The 22,690-nt window shown below is 31.7% G+C and overlaps 3 protein-coding genes across 5 annotated transcripts; 2 read left to right on the forward strand and 1 right to left on the reverse strand.

The window, feature by feature from the left end:
* The first annotated feature begins 3,101 nt into the window (after window positions 1-3,101).
* On the forward strand, window positions 3,102-11,030 carry LOC126673732 (uncharacterized). Its single transcript, XM_050367981.2, has 9 exons — window positions 3,102-3,775; window positions 6,076-6,251; window positions 6,572-8,906; window positions 9,002-9,319; window positions 9,388-9,487; window positions 9,583-10,300; window positions 10,405-10,495; window positions 10,697-10,792; window positions 10,895-11,030. The coding sequence occupies exons 3-9, from the start codon at window positions 6,583-6,585 to the stop codon at window positions 11,028-11,030; spliced, it is 3,783 nt and encodes a 1,260-aa protein (XP_050223938.2). The 5' UTR covers window positions 3,102-3,775; window positions 6,076-6,251; window positions 6,572-6,582.
* On the forward strand, window positions 9,394-13,292 carry LOC126676456 (uncharacterized). Its single transcript, XM_050370678.2, has 8 exons — window positions 9,394-9,487; window positions 9,583-9,840; window positions 10,697-10,792; window positions 11,031-11,493; window positions 11,583-11,712; window positions 11,817-12,122; window positions 12,554-12,652; window positions 12,731-13,292. Exons 4-8 carry the CDS (start codon window positions 11,033-11,035, stop codon window positions 13,112-13,114), a joined length of 1,380 nt encoding a protein of 459 aa, XP_050226635.1. The 5' UTR covers window positions 9,394-9,487; window positions 9,583-9,840; window positions 10,697-10,792; window positions 11,031-11,032; the 3' UTR covers window positions 13,115-13,292.
* A 3,207-nt stretch (window positions 13,293-16,499) lies between these two features.
* LOC126664797 (cyclin-T1-3-like) lies at window positions 16,500-20,519 on the reverse strand. 3 transcript variants are annotated; one of them, XM_050357348.2, is made up of 7 exons: window positions 20,373-20,519; window positions 19,392-19,711; window positions 18,787-18,868; window positions 18,110-18,244; window positions 17,848-18,020; window positions 17,612-17,763; window positions 16,500-17,397 (listed from the first exon to the last, which is right to left on the reverse strand). In XM_050357348.2, exons 2-7 carry the CDS (start codon window positions 19,598-19,600, stop codon window positions 16,916-16,918), a joined length of 1,233 nt encoding a protein of 410 aa, XP_050213305.1. In that variant the 5' UTR covers window positions 19,601-19,711; window positions 20,373-20,519; the 3' UTR covers window positions 16,500-16,915. The 3 variants fall into 3 exon arrangements, with proteins under 3 accessions (XP_050213305.1, XP_050213306.1, XP_050213307.1); XM_050357349.2 differs by lacking the exon at window positions 20,373-20,519 and adding an exon at window positions 20,259-20,344; XM_050357350.2 differs by lacking the exon at window positions 20,373-20,519 and having other exon boundaries at window positions 18,787-19,179; window positions 19,392-19,506.
* Between the last annotated feature and the right edge of the window lie 2,171 nt (window positions 20,520-22,690).

A 22,690-nucleotide genomic window follows, 5' to 3' on the forward strand; every position in this document is an offset into this window, starting at 1 on the left:
ATTGAAAAAATTAAATTGATGTAAAAATGGATAAAATTGCATTGCTATTGTCACATTGAGATTGTATTTCAAAATATAAAAATTTGGTTTTGATTGAAAACACACGTAAAAGTTTAGATTTTTTTTCACAATTAGGTCATTTAAAAATTTCAAAAATTAATTTAAATTGCAATCACACGCAAAAAATTATTTTTATATAGTTAGGCTTTAATCTATGGATTTATAAAAATCACCAATTTAAAAAATTCATCGTTTGAATAAAATATAAAACCAATAAATTTGTGAAAATAATAATAATAATATATTAGAGAAATCTATTACCGTATAAAATGAAAAATATAGATGTTTTTGAATTGGAACTTATTCTATAGATTTTTTTGAACTAGTCAAATTACATTTAATAAGAAATACATTTTTTTTGATAAAGAATTATAAAATTTTCTAAACGGCTCTTAACTATGAAACATGCGCTTTTCAACTTTCCATATTTATATTAATTTCTATTCAACCTCGTAGGTACTTTTTGGGAGGCAAATTGTTACTTGAAAATTTAAAAGACTGCATATATGATTTAATTATCTCCTTCTGATGCTAATCTGATATAGATTGAAATTAAAAAGATAAATTAAATTGTCATTAATCCAATCAAGGAAGGCATATTATAATATATGTTCAGCCCCACAAATTAAAGTTGACATCAATTTAAAAGTTGATGGGAGAAAGTGATATCAGAGTATGGGCAAGCTTATAACTTTCCCTTTTGCTCTTATAGCACGCTCTTCGGTTCTTATTATTTGTATTATATTATTTAATTATTCTATTACTTTTAACATTGATCCTCAAAGCAATTCTTCCTTTTAATTATATTTTCCATATTTCGCTCTTATACAATTCTTTTATTTTACTCACTTTCATGAATACTTCAAAGATTCTTCTTTAGAAACTAAACCTGTTATCTGTACTTAATTACCTTTTAATTTAATGATATTTTATGTTAATCTTCCGTGTAGATGAAAAAGTATCCACATATTTATGTAATTATTTTATCATTAATTCTTAATAATTTATGTGCCACAGCCCACGGGTGATTGGGAAAAAGCAAAATAATTATAAATTAGTTTTATTTATATTTCAACATTTTAAAAGTCTATATGACTAGTTTATATAAATGGTTTCGACTTGTGCTATGTACATTTATAGCACCCAACAATTTTTTTAAAAGAAAATACTAATATAGAGGTATGAACAATATTTTTTCGGTGTTCAGTTCTATATTTTTTATCATTAATATTTTTCATATTTTTCATATATTGAATCGTTAAAAAATTAATAATTCGTGTTTAAGTGTTAATATTTAAAGCTCTTGTTGTAATTGTAAAAAAATGCTAAAATTTGTTATTTATTTTGCAATTAAACTTAAATAAAACAACCATAACAAAATTTTCAGGAAAGGATTAAAAGCATCAATCTACCAATCAAAATATTAAGAAGAAAGTTAAAAAAACTGTAAGGAAGTTCAAAATGGGAATTTTTCAATTATTCATTTTATTACAAACACATGGCTGTTTTATTCAGTAACATTTATTAGATATATTAAATTGCTTATAACCGCCTAAATCCATGGCTGTTTTATTTAGAAACATTAGTTAAATGAACTAATTATCGTGAACAAGCAATGATATAACCCTCTAAAAAGGTTTGCTATGATTGAATCACTTTAAAGGGTCCATTACATTACATTACATTTCAGTCACAAAATAGAATTAACTTTTTTTCCTTTTAGAATTATAGGTAGTCAACCTTAGGGTCAAACTCCTATACTTTTATTTTATGCTCCTTTTTAGTGCCTCTACGTGGATAATTTATTGTATATGTAAAGAATTACACACTTTTTACTCTTGTAAGTTGTGGCATCTTTTTTTTTTTTTTTAAGACCATCTCCGATAACAAACATTAAAAATTAAATCCTCAGATATTAATTTAATAAAAATCATTAAATTCACTCCAATATTAGTCATTAAATTTAACACTATTAAATATACTTTTTCTATTATTTTTATTACTTTTAACTTTAATTTTTTTATACTTTTATCAATTATCCCCATAAATTTATTTTTATTACATATTCATCCAATTAATATATATATATATAATATTAATTATATTTTAAAAATAAAATGTTATTAAATTTTTTTATCATAAAAATGTATATTATTTAAAACTTTGATTTATAATAAAATTACTAAAATAAAAAGTATCCTAATTTATTTAAATTAAGACAATAAAAAACTAAAATTATCAAATTATTAATTTAAAAAAATGTTTTATTTCTTTACTATGTAATGTTGTAGTATATGTTTCGTTTTTAAACTGTTGTCTCAAAAAATTATTAATATAATATTTTTATGTTTTAATTTTAATATTTTAATGAAAACATAGGATTAAAGTATTTTGATATTCATATGTCAAAATAATAATATAACAATATAATATTTATTTATATTTAACTCTGTAATTAAATAAAGTCTTTAATTAAATAAAAAATAAACTATAAATACCAAGTTGTGAGTTAACCAAATAATGAAATATTTTAAATAGTAATTGTACAACTAAAAAAAATCATCAAGAATTGATGAGAGAGAGTGTGAAAAAGAGATATGAGGTCATCAAATTAATTTTGATAACCCTTATTGAAGAACAAGGATCATCAAATATAAATTTGACGACCCTTGTTAGAGATGCCCTAACAAGAAAAATCCGAATGTTAAAGTTAAGGCGCTCTATACATTTTAGAAAGGGAGACATCGATAATGTCCTCTGTGATGAGACCAAAAATTTCGTCTCGCATGTTTTCGTAAAGGACCAATCCTAATGAGTGGAAAAAGACGAAGATAGCCATCCAATCCGCACAACGGTTTCCTTTCCTATAAGTATGGCGGATACAAACTCTCCAACTCCTTTTCAGAAGGCTTTTAACAGCATTAAAAAGGTTAGTGTTAGTATTATTCTGACACCATTTTTTAGAAGTGTATCCACCATAATTTTGCTATCCATCTCTAAAATCATTTCTTTGTAATTTTTACTACAAGCTACTACTAAAAAACAGTGTCTTTGTGACGGAAATTTGTGAAGGACAGAATCCGTCACTAATTTATGACGGATTTGTAACGGACTAGTGACAGATGTACATTTTTGTGACGGAATTTGTGACGAATAGAGTGTTTGGTCGTCAACTTCTATTTGTGAGGGATTAGTGACCGATTAGTGACAGAATTTAGTGACGGATATTAAATCCGTGACCAATCTTTATTTTAGTGACGGAATAGTGATAGATTTGTCCGTCACAAATATTTGTGACGGATAGATCCTTCACAATCTCTAGAGTTGGGAATGTCCGTCACAATTCCGTCACAAGTTTGTGACAGAAATAGATGTATCACAAATTTGTGACGGAATTGTGATGGATGTTTAATATAACATTTAATAATTAAATACTAAATAATTTCAGTCCCAAGCGGGAATTATCGCGCTCTTTTTTTTAAGGGCGAAATAACTTTTTTGCCTTTGGCAAAAATCACACTCCAACTCTCAAATATTCGCTCCAATTCTCCATCTCAGTTTCACTAACCTAATTGGAGCGATGAAGAATTCTGCTCCATAGCTCACCTTCTCCATTCTCGTTGCTCTCCGCCATTACTATATCCATTCTCGTTGCTCTCCACAATCACCATCTCTATCGCCAATTTTTAATTCCAGCAATTTTAGGGTTTGCTGAGTAAGTGTAATTTATTTTATGTTTTTCTTTTGTGCTAAACAAGACCTGAGTTAATGGCTTGCACTTTCTCTTTACATTTTGATCTAATTCTGCTGCTCTTTTTCTTTCCATGAGTAATTGATTGTATCAAAACTAATTATGCTAAAACAGATTTCCAATTTCTAATTAAGTAATTGAGTATAGCAAAATTAATGTTGGTATTTCTCTTAAATAGTGTTACATAATTATACTAAACTTAGTTTAAGTGTAATTACTTTAGATTTTTAAGCTCCTTTGTGGGTCAACACCACAATTCTTCAGGCCTAATTAACTTTTTGGATTCACTATTATTCATTCTCCCTCATCTGATTTACAGTTTTGTTTGCTTTTCTTTAATTATATTTTTAATATTAATTAGGGTTCTTAATCAGTATTTAGGGTTTTTTTTTTGAAAGTTCATAACATGTTATGCATAGAGAGAATATTTTTTTAAGCTACCTTAATCAGTAATTAGGGAGTTTCTTTTCCATGACCTTTTCATTTTCTGTGTTCTTTTTCTTTCTTTTACTTGTTTTTATGATGTTTTTTAATTTCTACAAATAATTTTCATTAATTCATTTTAGTTACTATTCATGAACAATATATATATATATATATATATATATATATATATATATATAGGTTTGTTTACCAATGAATTATGATGTCTGAAGGGTACAAATTGTACTGGATAATCATTGTAAACTATAATGCATTTGGTGAGGAAGATAATGCAATCATCAACTTTCTATTATCATAATTATGTAATCAATGATTGTCTATAGTAAATATTAGTTTTGAAGTTATTTATTTCCTACTCTAACTTTCAGATTTCTTCCATTAATGTGAATTGGCTGTTAACTTAAAGAATTACATTAAATCGGAAATCAGTCATTAAATTATGAATAATTTTCAGTTTTATTTTGTATGCTTTAAATTTTATAGCACCTGTGATTGTATTATTTTGTATGCTAGTATTGTTTATGATTGAGTAGTGAAATAATTACATAGCCATCATTATACAAATCCCATTTCACAATCTTAACATAATTAATACTAGGATAAACTCCACTGCCTGATTCAGTAACTTCAAGACTAATATCATCAGGATCACAAGTCAACAAAACACTACCTTCTGAAATCTTCCCTGAAACAAAAGATTCTTCATCAACCTTAGATAATGCAACCTGGTACTGAAGTCTGTTCCACCTTAAGAGCCTGACAGCTTCATCAGGAGGAACAAATAAAGTGACTGTGTTGTTTTTGTTCATGGCAATAAAATTCCTTTCCGTTTGATTTTCTCTGTACGAAAAGGGTATTGCTGATCGTAAATTGTGCGTAAAAATCATCGACATGATTTTGTAGCCGTGGTTCCATAGCGCTTTCGTTATGTTTTCAACGTCGATCAACATGAAATCGATGTCTTTATTTGGTTTAAAAGTGAGGATAGTTTCTTCTATAGCCTTAGTTTGATCAAGCCGGTGTAGCGTAGGTATTGAAAATGCTGGAGAAACCAGCTGAAGGAGAATCAGGTAAAAGAATGGTAGAGAAGAAGAATAAATTAGATGTTAAGATTGTGAAATGGGATTTGTATAATGATGGCTATGTATTTGTCATCTGGTTCATTTTCATATTTTTAAGCTTTGCTAATAAAAATTAGATGTTCTATATATAAAATAGGCATGCTTCTGATGTCATAGCATTCTCTGTATAACAAGTGGATAAGCCAATTTTCATGTGTTAGAATATTATATCATTCTGAAATTGGTGTGGTTTCTTTTTGCACAGTACCCCCAAATTTAGAGTTTGAATTTACTCTAAATATTTTGTATGTTTGACCTTAGTCTAGATGAAACAAACGGATGCGTGTTTAGCATTTTGATACTTTGCTAATCACTTTTGTTAGCCTCTAACGACTAATAAAATAAAGATATCATACTAGTATTAGAGAATTGTGTGATGCTTTTGGTTTTTGTGTCTTAAATTTATTGGTTTCATGTTCGTTGTGCAGCAGGACTGATTGTATCCTAATTTTGATCTTGATCTATAAGTTAAATTGTAATGGATTGGCTGATTTGGTTTTTTTAGCTCATTCATTACCCACTAATTGCTGAATCTATAAGTACCAAGTCTGCACTGCTCTTGTTATCTAAGATTTTGTTATACTTGATCCACAAATAAACCTATGCAAACAATAGTGAATTGAGAGCATTAAAGGAAGCCAATACTAATCATTTTTGTAGGAATTTGTTAATTTTATACAACTAATTTTATACTTTCAGGTATAATGACTTAAAGGAGGGGGATAAATTGAAGGACATGCAAGAAAAGCTCTCTTAATAAGAAGAATAAAGATAGACTAAAAAGAAAGATTGAAGATAACTTGAATTACAGACAAACAAAGGGTGCAGTGGATAAGATTAACCAGTTGATATTGAAGATAATTTTATACTTTCAGGTATAGTTATTTTTATTTATGGTTAAATTTGAGTTTTAATTTTCTGTTTTTGCTCATGTTGCTTGAAACTTGTTATGGCTTTATGTATAGTTGCTCAAACTTAAAATGTTGACTGCTTTGTTTGATTCATATTTGATGACAATCTGCTTACTTTCTAATAAAATAAATGCTATGTTAGTCTAGTTTTAGTTGTTCTAATGCTTGTGTGGACCCTTTGTTTGATTCACATTTGATGACAATCTGTTCGGTTTCTAAGAAACTAAAACTGTTTATTATTGCGCTTTTACACTATTTTGTGATAATTTTTGTCGAAAATTTAGAGTTCATAACTATGGATCGAGAATGGATGTATGTTCGATTGGAAGATGGATATTTGCATCCACGATTCGCAAAAGGCGTGGAAGAATTTGTGGAATTTGCAAAAAGACATCCTCAATTCATGGATGGTGCGAAGATAAGATGCCCTTGTAATCATACGAAGTGTCGAAACAAGGGTTATCTTGATGAGGTGACAGTGATGTGTCATCTTGGAAAAAATGGATTCATGAAGAACTACTACTGCTGGTACAATCATGGAGAAACTTATGTACCAAATTTAGTCCGACCTGATCATAACATTGATTTAGAAAATACATGCCATCAAGCTGAAACCAGCGACGCTGGTGATTTATTTCGATCTATGATGGATGATGTTATTGGTCGTGCTAGTGTTCTTCATCCGAGCGAAGATGTCATTAATCCTCCTCATGTTTCCCATTCAATGGAAGAGAGCCCAAATATGGAAGCACAACGATTATATGACATGCTTAAGGCATCTGAACAAGAGTTGTGGGAAGGAAATCCAGGAGGACATTCTCAGTTATCTGCTGTTGCTAGGCTTATGAATTTGAAAGCGGAATTTCATTTTTCAGAAAGGTTATATGATGAACTCTGCAAATTTTTGTCAGAGGTACTGCCTACTGATAATGTAATGACTGATAGCTTTTATAGCACGAAGAAGTTGGTTCGGAAGTTGGGTTTACCAGTAGAAGTTATTGATTGTTGCAAGCAAGGATGTATGCTATTTTGGAATGAAGATATTGGCCTTAACAGCTGTAAGGTTTGTGGTCATCCTCGATTTAAAAAGCAAGGACGTGGTTCTAATAAGCGAAAAATAAATATACCTTATATGAAGATGCATTATTTTCCGCTAACACCACGTCTACAGAGGTTGTATGCTTCACATGCAACTTCAAATCACATGAGGTGGCATGGTGAACATGAATGGGAAGAAGATGGTGTAATGCGCCATTGTTCAGATTCTCCTGCTTGGAAGCATTTTAATGAGGCAAATCCGTCATTTGCTTCCGAAGTTCGCAATGTTCGATTGGGGTTATGTACTGATGGATTTCAACCCTTTGGACAGACAGGGCGACAATATTCATCTTGGCCTGTTATAGTAACACCGTACAACTTACCGCCTGGTATGTGTATGAAAGAAGAGTACATGTTCTTGACGGCCATCATCCCTGGTCCAAAAAATCCGAAGGACAAGTTAGATGTTTTTTTGCAACCTCTAATTGCGGAGTTGAAACATTTGTGGGAGGTTGGTGTGAACACATATGATATATCGGTCAGGCAGAATTTTCAAATGAGAGCTGCCCTTATGTGGACGATAAGTGATTTCCCAGCTTACTCAATGCTATCAGGGTGGAGTACAGGAGGAAAATTAGCTTGTCCTCATTGCATGGGTGATTCTGATGCATTCTCATTGACGAAAGGTCGCAAGACGTCGTGGTTTGACAATCATCGAAAATTTCTTCCACCAGATCATTCATTTAGAAAGAACAAAAAGTGGTTCAGAAAAGGTGAGGTAGTACTGAAAATTGCTCCTGACATGCAATCTGGTTCAGAAATACTTGATGAAATAGAACATCTTGGGCTGAAAAAAGTGACAGATATAAATGCAGAAGAAGAAAATGTGCATATTTCTAAACTAAATTGTTGTGGATGGAAAAAAAGAAGCATTTTTTGGGATTTGCCTTATTGGAGTTCTAATTTAATAAGGCATAATTTGGATGTAATGCATATTGAGAAAAACTTCTTTGATAATATTTTTAATACGGTTATGAATGTTACGGGGAAAACAAAAGATAATGCAAAATCAAGAGAAGACTTGAAAGAGTTTTGCGATCGCCCTGAGCTGCACAAAGATGAACGTACTGGAAAATACCCGAAGGCTTCTTTCACACTTGACAAAAAAGGGAAGGAAGAATTGTGTAATTGGGTTCGAGAACTCAAATTTCCGGATGGGTATGTTTCAAACATGGGTCGATGTGTTGATATGAAGAAATTAAAATTTTACGGGATGAAGAGCCATGATTCTCATGTGTTTATGCAAAGACTAATTCCAATTGCATTTCGTGAATTGTTGCCAGCCAATGTATGGCAAGTCTTGACAGAATTGAGCCTTTTCTTTAAAAGTCTAACATCCACTGTCATTAGAAGGGAAGACATTATACGTTTGGAGCAAGAGATTCCAATAATATTGTGTAAGCTTGAGCGTATATTTCCTCCAAGCTTCTTCGACTCAATGGAGCATCTTCCAATTCATTTGCCGCACGAAGCGCGAATAGCTGGTCCAGTTCAATATCGATGGATGTACCCTTTTGAGAGGTATTATTAATAAGAACTTTATCTATGCTACAAGTTATAACAGAATTTTATCTAAAATTTTAAATAAATTTTTTAATTGAAGGATATACTTGCAGGTATCTTCGCAGGCTGAAAAATAATGTGACTAATAAATCTCAAGTTGAAGGTTCGATTTCTAATGCATACCTGGTTGAAGAAACTGCTTCGTTTTGTGCACATTACTTCAAGCCTACTATTCATACGAGGCATAGGAGAGCGCCACGTAATGATGATGGTGGAGTTGATTTAAATGCACCTCCTGGTATGCTCTCAATTTTTAAACATCCGGGTCGATCTATGGGTCAAGCTAAATCCAGATATTTGGAGGATAAAGAATATCATGCAGCTCATACTTATATACTATTAAATTGCATTGAAGTGAAGCCATATATACAGTAAGTTAGTAGAAATTATTTAAATATGTTTATGCAAAGATTAATCCTAATGATTTTTTTTCTTACAGTTTATATGAAGATGAACTGCGAATATATAATCCAAATATTACCAACAATGAAGTTGAGTTGAAATTGGAAAATAATTTTGCAGATTGGTTTGAGAAATATGTAAGCATATATATACCTAATGCAGTTTTAACTATAATAAATAATGTTTGTACCTTCAATTGTTTTGAATTTTGATTATTTGATTCTTTCACCAGGCACATAGTGAGATATCAAATATTACAAACCCAATTATGCAAGACCTGGCCAAAGGTCCTTTGCATGAGGTGAAATGGTACTCTGGATACTATGTCAATGGATATAAGTTTCATACGGAAGGACATGGATCAAGAAGATTAACCACGAATAGTGGAGTATGCATTAGAGGTTCAAATAGTAGCACTAGTGAATTAGACTTTTATGGAAAATTGACTGAGATCATAGAATTGGATTATCCAGCATTGCCGATTAAAAAGGTAGTCCTATTTAAGTGTTCTTGGTTTGATCCAACTCCAAGACTGGGTATAAGAGTGCATCCGCAGCTTAAGCTTGTTGATGTTAATTGTCGTAGGGTTTTCAATAAATATGAGCCATTTATTATGGCTGTCCAAGCAGAACAAGTGCATTATCTACGATATCCTACTTCAAAACGAAATGATTGGTTAGCTGTTTGTAAAATTAAACCAAGGTTTGTCGTAGAGGTACCAGATAGAAGCGACCTGCCAGTGTCACCAACGGTATTAGCATACCAAGAGGATTCGATTGAACATCATGAAGTGGACAGCCAAGTTGATGTCAATGAAACATTGGTTGATCCAAATGATTTTGTAACTGAAATAGACGATGTTGATGATGTGGAGAATGATGGCAACTCAGAAAAAGACTTGAACGACGACGACGATGATGATCATAATGACGAGGATGATTGTGATGACAGTGATGAATAAATTCTGTTTTTTTAACATTTTATGAATTATTTTGTCTGTTTTTTTATGTTCATTAATCAATTGGTTATTTTTGATAATCATTGTTATTGTTAGGTAACATAATGCATATGCTTTTGAACATCAATGCATTTGCTTGTTTATCATTATGGCTAGCCTTATGTGTTATGTTCTTATTTCATGTAGTGTAATATTAATATTGAATTTCTATAACTAAGTTAAGATTTTGGGATCTGTAGTTGTGTTTCTGATTTGTATAACTAGTGAAGGTGATTATGGATGTTTTGGGTTTGAGTTACTGATTCATATGCTTAAGAGAAAGCTCTAGAAATTAATTTTTTATTTTTGAACTTTTATTGGAACTGATTGTTAATTTTCTTCATTGTAGAACACCAAGAAGCGTGCATAAAGAGGTTCAACTAATTTCTAATCATCTTCAGAATTTTAAGTTCACCACAGTGTTATCGGATTGTTTCAAACACAAGTAAGTTTGCTATCACCATAGTGTTATCGAAGTCCATATAGTCTCTTTTTTAGATGAAATTATTTCTGCATTTCATATGATTAAATCAATGCAACTATTTAGGTTATGGATAATTGTTGGTGTAAAGCAAGCCTTTGATAGATACCTGATTAAAGTCTCCAATCTGCTGTGTGTTAATTTATGCTCTTCTCATTGGTATTTTTATATTTTATGTATTTTCCTTTTAACTTTCTTATAGATATGAAACGTTTGCATCATAAAAAATCAAATGAACTATCACGAGCAGTAACATCAAAGCGTTATATAAAATCAAACGAATTGTCACGAGCAGTAGCGTCAAGAGTTGGACGACATTTACCAACATCGATAGCACCACCACCCCCACCGCCCCCACCACCTCCAGCAACACTACCACGATTAGAATCGCCGCCACCACCGCCACCAATACTACCACAACCACGAGCAGAAGCATCAACAACAAGACCAGAATCATCAATACGACGACCACCACCACCATTATCAGTACCGCCCCCACCACCTATACGAGAATCACTTGCTCCCTCAATAAGCAATGATGAAAATCTTGAGACTCCCGTTACACCACACTCTTGTACTACACCCCATCCTGATGTTTCTCTAGGATCCAACACAAACTATCGGCATTCATCAGATGTTCCTTTCATATATGTCAAGGGTGAAAGGTTAGACAATATGTCAATTAATTTTATTTATATCTTTATTATAGTACATGTTGATATATCTTTTAAATGGCTATTTTTTTATTTTAAAGGTTTCTTCCCAATGGCAATAAAATATCTCGAAATTTATGTTTTGCATTTAAAGAGAAGCAAGATCCAGAGGGATATACTTGGTCTTCTGTTAATGCGGATGTAAAACAATTTTATTGGCAGGATTTTGAGGTTAGAATATCTATATATTATTAAATTTGTTCTATAGACAGAATACAGTTACAATATCCTGTAATATGTCTGATTAATATATTTTGATTGTTTTAATATTTTAGAGAAGATACTCATGGAATTCAAATCAAGAAGAGGTTGTTAAGGCCGCATGGAATAAAGTTACGAGAACTCACTACAACAAAACACTTTCTAGGTGGAGGAAATCATGGAAAAAGGTGGAAAAAATACCCCAAGGTGTTAAACAAGATGTTTGGGATAGCTGGCTTAAAAAATGGGAATCAGATGACTGGAAAAAAAAATCGGAGCAAGCTTCAAAGAATAGAAATTCAGAACCAAATGGACCCGGTACCGGTGTTGCTAAGCATATAGGAGGTTCCAAATCTACTATGGAGCATACGACATCAATGGTAGCTATTCATACTTTTAATACTTATACAAATATAGTTACTTCTTACTTGATTGAAAATTTTACATGATTTTTTATTTTGTGTCTGATTTAATTTTGCTTATAGTGGAAAAGGTTATTTTTCCTTTTCTTTTCTTGTATATATGTTGTTTGTGCTATAACTTAAAATGAGTTATGCTTGGAATAGTTTCATATAGTCCATAATTTCTTGTGGCATGTAAATTTTCTTCCTACTAATTAGAATATATTGTTCTGTTGCTATTAGTTTATACTTGCTTTTTGATTGATTTGTATTGAAAATTAAGTCAAATTGATTGCTTGTGTTGGTGGTGCTATTGGTTTACTCCATGAAGGTGTGAGTTATAATGTTATTTTGTGTGATTTTTATTTGTAAAGTTGTCATTCTGATATGCATTTCATTATGATTTTTAGGAAAGGGAAAATATTCTTGTGAATACATGGAATGTTTTCAAAAAGTTACATATGAGGAAAGATGGATCATTTGTTGATAGCAAATCACGTGATATTTGGGTAAGTTTCATGGATATGATTTATTTATTAAAAGGGTTCCTACCATGTATTTTATTTATTGGTTCAATTTATATATAGGAGAAGATGGAAGCAGCTTTATCTCTTGCTACTCAGCCATTAGAAGATGGAACTATTCCAGAAATTGACATTGACCAGATTTATTATAATGTTGTTGGTGGTGAGAAGAAGAGGCGTGTATACGGACTGGGCTCTCAAGCGTCGATCTTTTATCCTCAACACTTGCCATCTACAACTACTTCTCAATCAGGTTCTTCGACTAATGATGAGGTGAAAAAGATGATGGAGTCTTTGTCTGAGAAAGAAAAAGCAATGGCAGAAAAGATGCAATCTCTGACCCAACAACAGGAGTCCTTGAACCAACAACAAGCGTCCCTTCGGAAAATGCAAGAAGATTGTTTACGACTCTATGAGACCTTACAGCGGGATACACCACCTAATTAAGGTCCATCAATTGAGTTTTGACGGTTGTAGCATATCACTAAGGGCTATATCGTAGTAGTTGTTTTTGTTATCTATGCAACATTTAGACATAGACATATACTATTATTTATGGTATAATATTAATAGTGTGTATGACGAATATACTTTCTAATTTATTTGGCAGCTACTGTTTAGTAAATTTTTCTTTTTATATTTATTTCAATTATAATTTCAGTTAATCAAGTACGAGTAAATTACATATAACATGTCGTGACCATATTTCTGTCGTGAATCAGTCATTAATTAGTAACGGATTAGTGACGGATAATATAAATATCCTTCACTAATTCATCACCAATTTGTGAAGGATTAGTGAAGGGTATTTATGTTATCCTTCACTAATCCTTCAGAAATTAGTGACGGATAAGTAACGAATTCCGTCACAAATTCCAAATCGTCACAAAATCCGTCATAAAATTAATGAAGGATTCATCTGTCACAAATTTATTTCCGTCACTAATCCGTCACTATTTGTGACGGATTTCTGACAGACGGTGTCGTCATTAATTTGTGACGGATTTTTCAGTTTTGAGAATTGGTGTTTGTGACGGATATTTCCGTCACAAATCCGTCACAACATTGTGACGGATTGTATTTTCCGTCACAAAAATTTAGTGACGCTCAAAATAATGACGGACAAAAATCCATCACTAATCCGTCACAAACTGCTTGGATTTTTTTCCTTTTATTTTTCTATTCTAATCCACAAAGATACTAATTTAATACAACCTTATTTTCAAAGAGAAAACAGATTAACTTTTTTTTTATCTTTAATAATCAATAACCATTTCAAGAAATGGATAAACTAAAATCCTTAACATTTAATCAGCAAGGCTGAAATGGTGTGGCAAAGAATTTTTTTCCTTAATTAAAAATTTTGATTTTAAATATTTGATATATGGAGCAGCTTTAAAATTATCATGAAATTTTTTTATCGCCCTACAAAATCCTATCCGTCTCAGTTTAAATTAGTGATAATAGTAGATTCGAATATCCAATAGTATTTATGCGAAAGAAAATTCTTTACATTTACATTGAAATCGCAACTTCAGCTTCTGAAAAAATTATTTTTACAAATTTGTTATAATTTCACAAAGAAAGAGGTATCACATAATTAAATTACTGAAACTGGAAAGAGTCCGAGTGCAATCGATCTAACAATAATGAACATGTCTATTTCGTGGGGGTATAAATAAATAAAAACATAGGCTTTAATTTTCTGCCAATTATGCAATTTGTCTCATTATTTTTAGGGTCGCTTTTTCCCCTGAGATACCCATTAATTTGTAAAATAAAAGAAGATGGGCATGATTTAATTTCCTCGCAAAACAAAGAGAGTCAAATACTTGGCAAAAGCCCTTAAAAGGAGGTTTAAAGTTAGCAGGACAGGAATTATAAGTAGAAGACAAAACTCTTTTGAAACCGGAGAATATTTGCTTTGTCAAGCTTAGGGCATACTAATCCAAAATAATCAGGAGGTGGGTCATTGCTCTTCCCTTTGCTTTGCTTTCCATCATACCCACATCGCCATTAATAAATACTACCTCCGGTTCAATTGATTCGGTCGTGAATCGGAAATAAAATCTGGTTCACTCTTTTCTAAAAATTAAATTTCCAATTTAACAGCTTTAAACTGAAAATAAAACTTACAAACTAGTGAACAACTAAACCAGTTAAACCGTAAAAACCTAAACACTTTCATAAATTTAGTTATAATTTATTTATTACTATCTCCTTTAAAATTAAATATGTAAAAGTCTAATTTTTTTCTCTAAGAGTCAAATAGTTCAATTAGTATTCTGCCATTGATTTGATTTTGAAAACACTTCCTTATTCAATATGATTCCATCTCATATTTTCTACTATAATATTATTATTATTAGCGTTTAATTCTTCTCTTCTGCCATACTGACTGCTCCATACTAATCCCCACATTAAGGGCACATGTTTTCTCCACACATTCTTGTCTATGTAATATAAAATCATCTTTTCAACTTTACCCCTTTATTTGCTTACCTGTAGGCATATGTCTGAAGTAAGCTAGTTTTCTTAAGGGTTATTTACTGGAAATTGCCTCATATTTAGCGCAATTCCAAATTTGATTATGTCTTTTTAATTTTATAATGGCATCTCTGTTTTTTCAATGTTTTACAATTTTATGTAGGATATCAAAATTTGATGACAGGGAGGTGATCTACAGGTTGAACATATGATTCTAATGAAGTTTATGTACAATAACAAAAAAAGATACATGAACTTTAGCGATTATAGCATTTTAATCATGTTCTTTTAATTGTAAATTTTTAATGAATATATTAGAAATTTAATTATTATTTTATCGTTTTTGTATTTCTTTATTTATTTGTCTATTGAAGAATAAAAAATAACTGTGAAATTATTTATTTTAATTTGTGTAGGAAACAGAAATACTATATGTACCATCCTCATCGTGGAATATTGGATGCAAATTGATAAAAACCAAGTGTACATTCCATGGGCATAGATGTTGAAATTCCGTTGGTCTTTTCGGCTTGTCCCTTGAATGCCATTATTATTGGCTGCACACGGCTAAAAATCACAATCGCAAATTGAATTATACAGAAGGGAAAAAAAAACAAGGTTAATCATCAACAATAAAATCAGAGCGAAAAAAAAAAAGTGAAGAGCATCATATTGGTTGCTATGAAGAAAAAGATGTGGCTAGGGAAAGTGCTATAAAGAGCCTATGAAAGTGAATTGAAGAAAGGAGAAAAGATTAACGAGGAAAGGTTCAATTCAGTCCCTACATTTTTAATTTGGAATCAAATAATCAACTTTCGATTATTTTGATCAATTGAGAATTATATTTCATAATTTTAAGTTGCTTAAAGACAATACTCACGTCAATTAAGGACAGTGATGGAACCAAGATTCTAAATTTTGAGAGGGCCAAATTGCAATTTATATTATATGAAGGGATAACCTTTATAATTAGGAAGGACTAAATCATGGCCATCCCGTGCCACCCCTTCCTTCCGTCATTAATTTAAGGATAAAATTGAACTATTTCGTCTCTAAACTTGTTTTTATTATACAATTTTATTCTTAATTGGCCTAAAAATATAGAATATTGTGTTTAATTGATCAAAATGACTGAAAGCGAATAATATGATCTCAAATCACAAGTTTAAGAACCGGATCAACTCTTTATTCAAAAATTAACTAATAACCATCCTTCTTATCAAAGATAGAATATGAACTAAAAAGAGGAAATTTACTGATTTCTTTTATCCAAGCTGAAAAAAATCATTCATACGAATCATAACAAAAGAACGAATGAAAAACCAGTTGGAAATGAGTACATGAATTACATAATAATCTTTTATTGAACCTTCGAAAAATTTACATCTTCAATTGATGCCATAATCATTCCCTTTCCTCCTTAAATCTACTATAAATAGTCTATAATACAGCTGAACGTATAAAATACCAAGACCATAAACAAAGAAACATGGAAAAAATGGGACTACTATAGTTTTTCAGAAATCACTCAGTAGAGGTTTACCTCAAAATAAAAGCTTTATTCTGTTCCAATAAATATTAGCACAAATTTACTCATCAAATTGCTCTACGTGCCCCATCTAACCCAAACTCACTGCACATAGAACTGCTACTCTGCTTCTATATACCCATTAATCTGGGAAAACAATGTTAAACAAAATTCTGCTCTGAACTTTTGTCAAGAAATTTAAGATGTGAGATGAAGAATTCTAGTTAGTAGCATCATATTATCATATCTTCCTTTTTCTTCTCTTCCAATTCTATTCCATTCTCCAGCTCTCGTTCTATCCATGCTTCACCGTCTATATCGGCATTTGCGGTTTCATCAGATTTGTTTTTTGTTGTTCCATCAACTCTCCTCCTCTTCAATCTCTCCCTTATTTGGTTAGCGTCAATCTTACTATAGAAGCCAGTAGCATGTACATTCTCACAGCTTGAACTCAAATTAAATTTCCTTTTTCCTGGCCGACTCTCACCATCGTCATCCTCAGTAATGACGATGGCAACACTACAGCTTGTTTGGCTTTGAGTCTCACCCAATACCTGAGATTCTACGACGTCTATATCATTAGAATGTGAACTAGCAAGTGATGCACTTGTAATTGTTGATTGTGAGCTACTCGTGATCGCCTTTCCAACTGAGACTGTAGGCAAATCTCCCTTTCTGTCTTGCTCCAACAGCCGGACCATCTCTTGGATAACCTCTGCAGAAATAAAAGAACAGTGAGATGGTTTAATCTCAAGATGAAACATTTAAACAAAGGGTAGGTGTATATCAACCAAATCCAACAACGTGACGTCCTTTGGAATTCCAACAAACTATTACATTTACACATCATAACGGTCTACAACTAATCACAATAGACAGCCATACCATGGATATTCAAATCTAACCAAATGTGAAATATATCGACGTACCCTCTAATTGTTTAGGCGAAATATCAAACTCCATCCACCAAACATTTCCCTTACTTGTAGGCAGCTTCACTTTTTGGAGTTTAGCAGCAAGGAACAGAGAACCGGCTGCAATATAATGGGGCTTGTACTGTAAGCACAGTGTGGTACAAAGCCTGCAGAGTTCATTAGTAAAAGAAATTAGCATTCAAATATTTAGGCACAGAATGCTGAGCCATGTACCCAAATCAATTTTTTACCAATCATTTACGAAATTCCATGCAACTTTTGCAAGAGCTGGATATATCTTCAGTTTTTTTAAAGCGTCAACAAGTGGCCTGTATGGGAGTTTGATATCAATACTAAAAGCAATTGTTACCAATAATAACCTCTCCCCACTTATGATCAATTCCTTCTGCTTGTCACAGAAATCCTAGAACAATAATGGTCATAGATAAGCAGGCATGAAAGGAAAGAGTTAATATCACATGAAATTGTAAAGTAGCATAACCATGGGTGCACCTTTCTTCGGATTCTGTTTGGTGCAGAAGAATCCCATTTGTATATCATCTCATATGCAACAACAACCACATCCCCCAGCAAGCGCGGGGTGTCTTCAAGTTTGCAAGCAAGAAATGTACTTGCTGTTGCAATTGTCTTCAAATTTTGCAGTCATTATGAGAATTAGTAAATAATCAAATCAGTACCAAATTTTTGCCAAACAAATAAAGAGGACACATACTGAGTACCCTATTCACACAGATGGGAAATAAAACAAACAAACTAGAACTTTAACAGAGGTTGAAGTTGTGACAAAAGATATGCTCTCTAAATAATAAACGCAAAAAAAGTGTCTGGCAAAGGTTTAACCAAATTAACACGGCGAAAACTTTGACTTCATTTAACCATTCAGAATATACAGAAGCCTGTGGGTGCATGCATATGAGCCTTTATATTGTTCAGTATTCAGATTGGCATACTTGGACGCTCTATATTGCGTGTCGTGTTTTACTATCAATTCATTGACAGTGATATAACAAACATTAATCGGCAGCTTATGTGCCAATTTGATATGATCATAGAAAGGATGCTTACATGCACTAAATAATTGCTTGCCAAATCAGCTACCATATAGTGATTTATGCCAAGTGCTGGTAAATATAAAAAAAATGGATAGAACAAGAGAATGAGATAAATACCTGCCAATCATTCTTCGCGTGAGATTGTCGCATGTAAAACTGGTGGCATACCATCAATGCACATGCTATTGTCACCTGAGGTCTGAAAGGCAGACATCATAGAACACCATATGGGTGAATATGAGATGCCAAAAGGTACACGGTAATCGCTACATGATAAGGCTAACATCAAATTAGCAACACTATATTGCAATTTTCTTATGGCCTTTCCAAGTGTTCATCAACGAACATCAAGATGTGCAGTGTGCATATCAATTGTTTTAAATATTGTAGATTCTCTCTAGAATAAAGGACAACATTCAGAATCTGCTAACAAATGACTCCAGAAGCAGAGAGTTGATAAGAGATTTGCAGCCAATTTGGAACTAAGTGGTTTACATGCAACAATCATGCCTGCAGGTTTGATCAAATACAAATGATAAGGCACCAAAAATCAAACCGCACATAAACAAAAAGATCCAGTTCCAAGTCGCAAGAAACAATTTAAGCTAATGTCTAAGAGTAGTAAGTAAAAAATGCTACAGAGAAAGCCATAAGCCAAAGCACAAGGCCAAAAATTGATTCTCGCAAAGAGATGAGTAACTGGACCAATATCCTAAGCTTACATTTTAAGCTTTTTGCCAAGATCTTGAATGAAAGAGCAGTACAACTTCCGTAACTGAGACTCCTTCTCAAAGTTAATTCCATCCTTTCTAGAAGGGGAACAATGTTCAATTTCATATTTACTGAAATGCCATCTGTGAGTATGAAGCTGAGGCTTTTCTAACAAGTCTGTGCTTGCCCCGATACCCTGTTGCGGTGGAGTCCCTAACATATGTATTACTGTTCTCAACTTCACTTGAGAGAGGCAAACAATTTATTTGGAGTTTAATGGCGGAACAAGCTTTGATGCTGCTTTGTTATTAATATCTAAGGCACTGATTTTCTGCTTGCAAAAATAACAATAAAGAAATCAATATGCATGAGGTAAGTAAAATCAACTTGAAAACAGAAAAGGAATCCGGAACCTACAAGTAGACTTTAAAAATAAATCCTCAAACGTTTATAAGTCATCCCAAAAACCAGAATGTTCCTTTGTAATCACCGAACCGCAAAATTCAACTAAAAGAAATAACCACCCTTTCCCATTTTAGGGGGTCAAGCGTCGTTTTTTACTTCACAAATGGTCATGCTAGATCGTGCATCTATCTATCTATTAGATATATAAATAGACTTCTGGACTCATACCAAATATCTTTTTATAGTACAGTGATGATATCCAAGTCACATATGCTTCTCGAATCTCAATTAACCACGAAAACCCCCCCTAAATTTTGCCCTTTTCTAATGATATTACGTATAACCTAACGGCTTCAATTCAACAGAAATTTCAAAATTCAATCGGAAAACACATAACCAACAATCTCTTAACAGAGAAAAAAGAAAATAAAAACCCATCTTCCAGAAAAAACAAAAGACAGGAAGAAACTAACCTCGTTGAATTCACAGGCAAATTCACGAATCAAACAAGAAAAACAAAATATATGCTAGAACATAAATTAAGAAATAGCAGAGCAGAAATTGAGAAATAGAAATGGAAATCATACCAGAAAATTGAAGATGGAAGAGTAATGTCATAAAAAGATTTGTGCAGGCCTGCAAGCAGAACGATGCCTTGCCTCCGAAGTTAATGTTTATTTCGGAGTTTCTTTCCTTTTCCTAATTTGTTTAAAGTCGGTGACGTCGTCGACTATATTTTCGTATCTGAACGACTTCAGAATATTTACGCGGAAATGTTAGATTATAAATTTCCACGCGTATAGAAGGAGCGTGATCTTGACTTTCTACTGTTAAGCACTGCTCTGCTCGCTTCACGTGCGAACTGGGCTTTCATCCTATGAATTCACAGCTGGACCAAACCAGTGGCTCTTTTTCAGCCTTCTTCTATTCTACAGCCCAATTGTTTTAGGAAAATTATGTTAGGCCTGAATTGTTTAGGCCAGAAAATGGCCCGAAAGGGCTAATAATTGAATTGAAAATAGGGTTACACAAACAACCTACATTGGCTAATTGTTTACTTTTATACATATCATATTTTTCACTTATTAAACTACCATACGCGGAGTTGTTTATAACTTTTATACGGATCCTATATATTCAACCCTAATAGCACAATCATCATAATTTCATTTATTTTCTCTCTCCTCATCATTCAATTTTCTTTTCCTCTTAACTCATATTTCTCTCTCTTCCTCTCAGCTCATCTTTCTCTCTTCTTTGCCATTTTTTATTTTTCTGTTCCGCCGTCTTCCGCTTCGCCGTCCTCTATTCCTCTGCTCCTCCGTCATCGTTCTCGTCATCGTCTCCGTTGTCATCTTCATCAACGCCATCATCTCCTCTGCTCGTCGTGTCATCTATTTGATTTCAGATCTACAATTTATTTATTCTTCTTCTTTTTCTTCTTTTTTATTTTTAGATCTACAATTGTTTTACTGTTTTTTCACTATTAAACATGTATATAGATTATATTTCAAGAATATAATGTTAATTTCATGTTATGTAATATAAAATTATTGTTATATGGAATAATTTTTTGTTATTTCTGCATTTTGTTTTTGTGTTTGGTTATATTTCTGTATTTATTTATTCTGCAGCTCGATTTTTTGATGATGGTTGATTGTTGAATTATTATAATGTTACAGTGTTGTTGATTTGTTGTTGATTTTGTGTTGATAATCAGTTGGTATTTCCTTGAATTTAACATTGGAAAATTTTGTTTTTTTTAAAAAAAAAAAAATTGGCAAATTAGATAACTTTGTCCGCGAAATAAACTAAATAAAATAAAATTTAACCGAGACTAGATAATCATATGTTAGCATTATCATGTTGACATGTTGTTGATTTCTTGTTGATATTTTGTTAATTGTCACAGTTTTTCAAAAAATTATGTTTTATTTTATTCCTTGTGTTGATTCGTTGTTGATTTATTGTTGACATTATGTTGATAAGTATTTCAACTTTTTTTGATTTTCAATTTTTTGTTGACATGTTGTTGATATACTGTTGATAACATGTTGATTTTTCAATCATTGAAAGAAAAATAAAATTAGTCTTAAATTACTGTATTGATGAGCTATTGACATGTTTTTGATAATATGTTGATTGTTTTTTACTTAAATCAATCAATATTCTCATTTTACAAACATTTTGACTAAATTAGCATTAATTGTTGATATCATGTTGACATTATGTTGATAACTTGTTAATATGATAGTAGTAATTCTACTAAAGAACAACAAAGGTACAAAATATTTAAAATAAATGAATCAGATAAAGAAATTATCAGAGTAAGTAATCAAAACAATATGAAAAAACAATAACAATAATTTAAATAAAAAAATAAAATTATTCTTACATATAAAAATAAAATATATTAAATATACAGCAACACAATAGTTCACAAATTAAAGAAATCTATTTCAAAATATTTTTCTTCCTCAATTCTCTTCGCAGCCGCACAGTTCCTTCAATATCACTTGTATAATTGTTTTCCGTTTTCCACCTCTAATACCTAACTAAATTTCGACAAAGCTGGTTATGATACAATTTCATTTCATCCAACAAAAATTTATTGCACAGACAATATTATCTTATTTGTCAATGTTAAAATAAAAAAAATCAGTTGATATCAACATAATATCAACATAAAGTCAACATAAAATCAACAACACTGTAACATTACAATGATTCAGCAATCAATCATCATCAACAAATCGTTCTGCAGAATAAAAAAAATGCAGAAATACACCAAAACACAAAAAAATGCAGAAACAACAGAATTTTGTTACATAAAATCACAAAATTATTCTACATAACATGAAATAAGTATTAGATTCTTTAAAGATACTCTTTATACATGTTTAAT

The sequence above is a fragment of the Mercurialis annua genome, linkage group LG1-X, assembly GCF_937616625.2.
Source record: "Mercurialis annua linkage group LG1-X, ddMerAnnu1.2, whole genome shotgun sequence".
In the NCBI taxonomy this organism is placed as follows: Eukaryota; Viridiplantae; Streptophyta; class Magnoliopsida; order Malpighiales; family Euphorbiaceae; genus Mercurialis; species Mercurialis annua.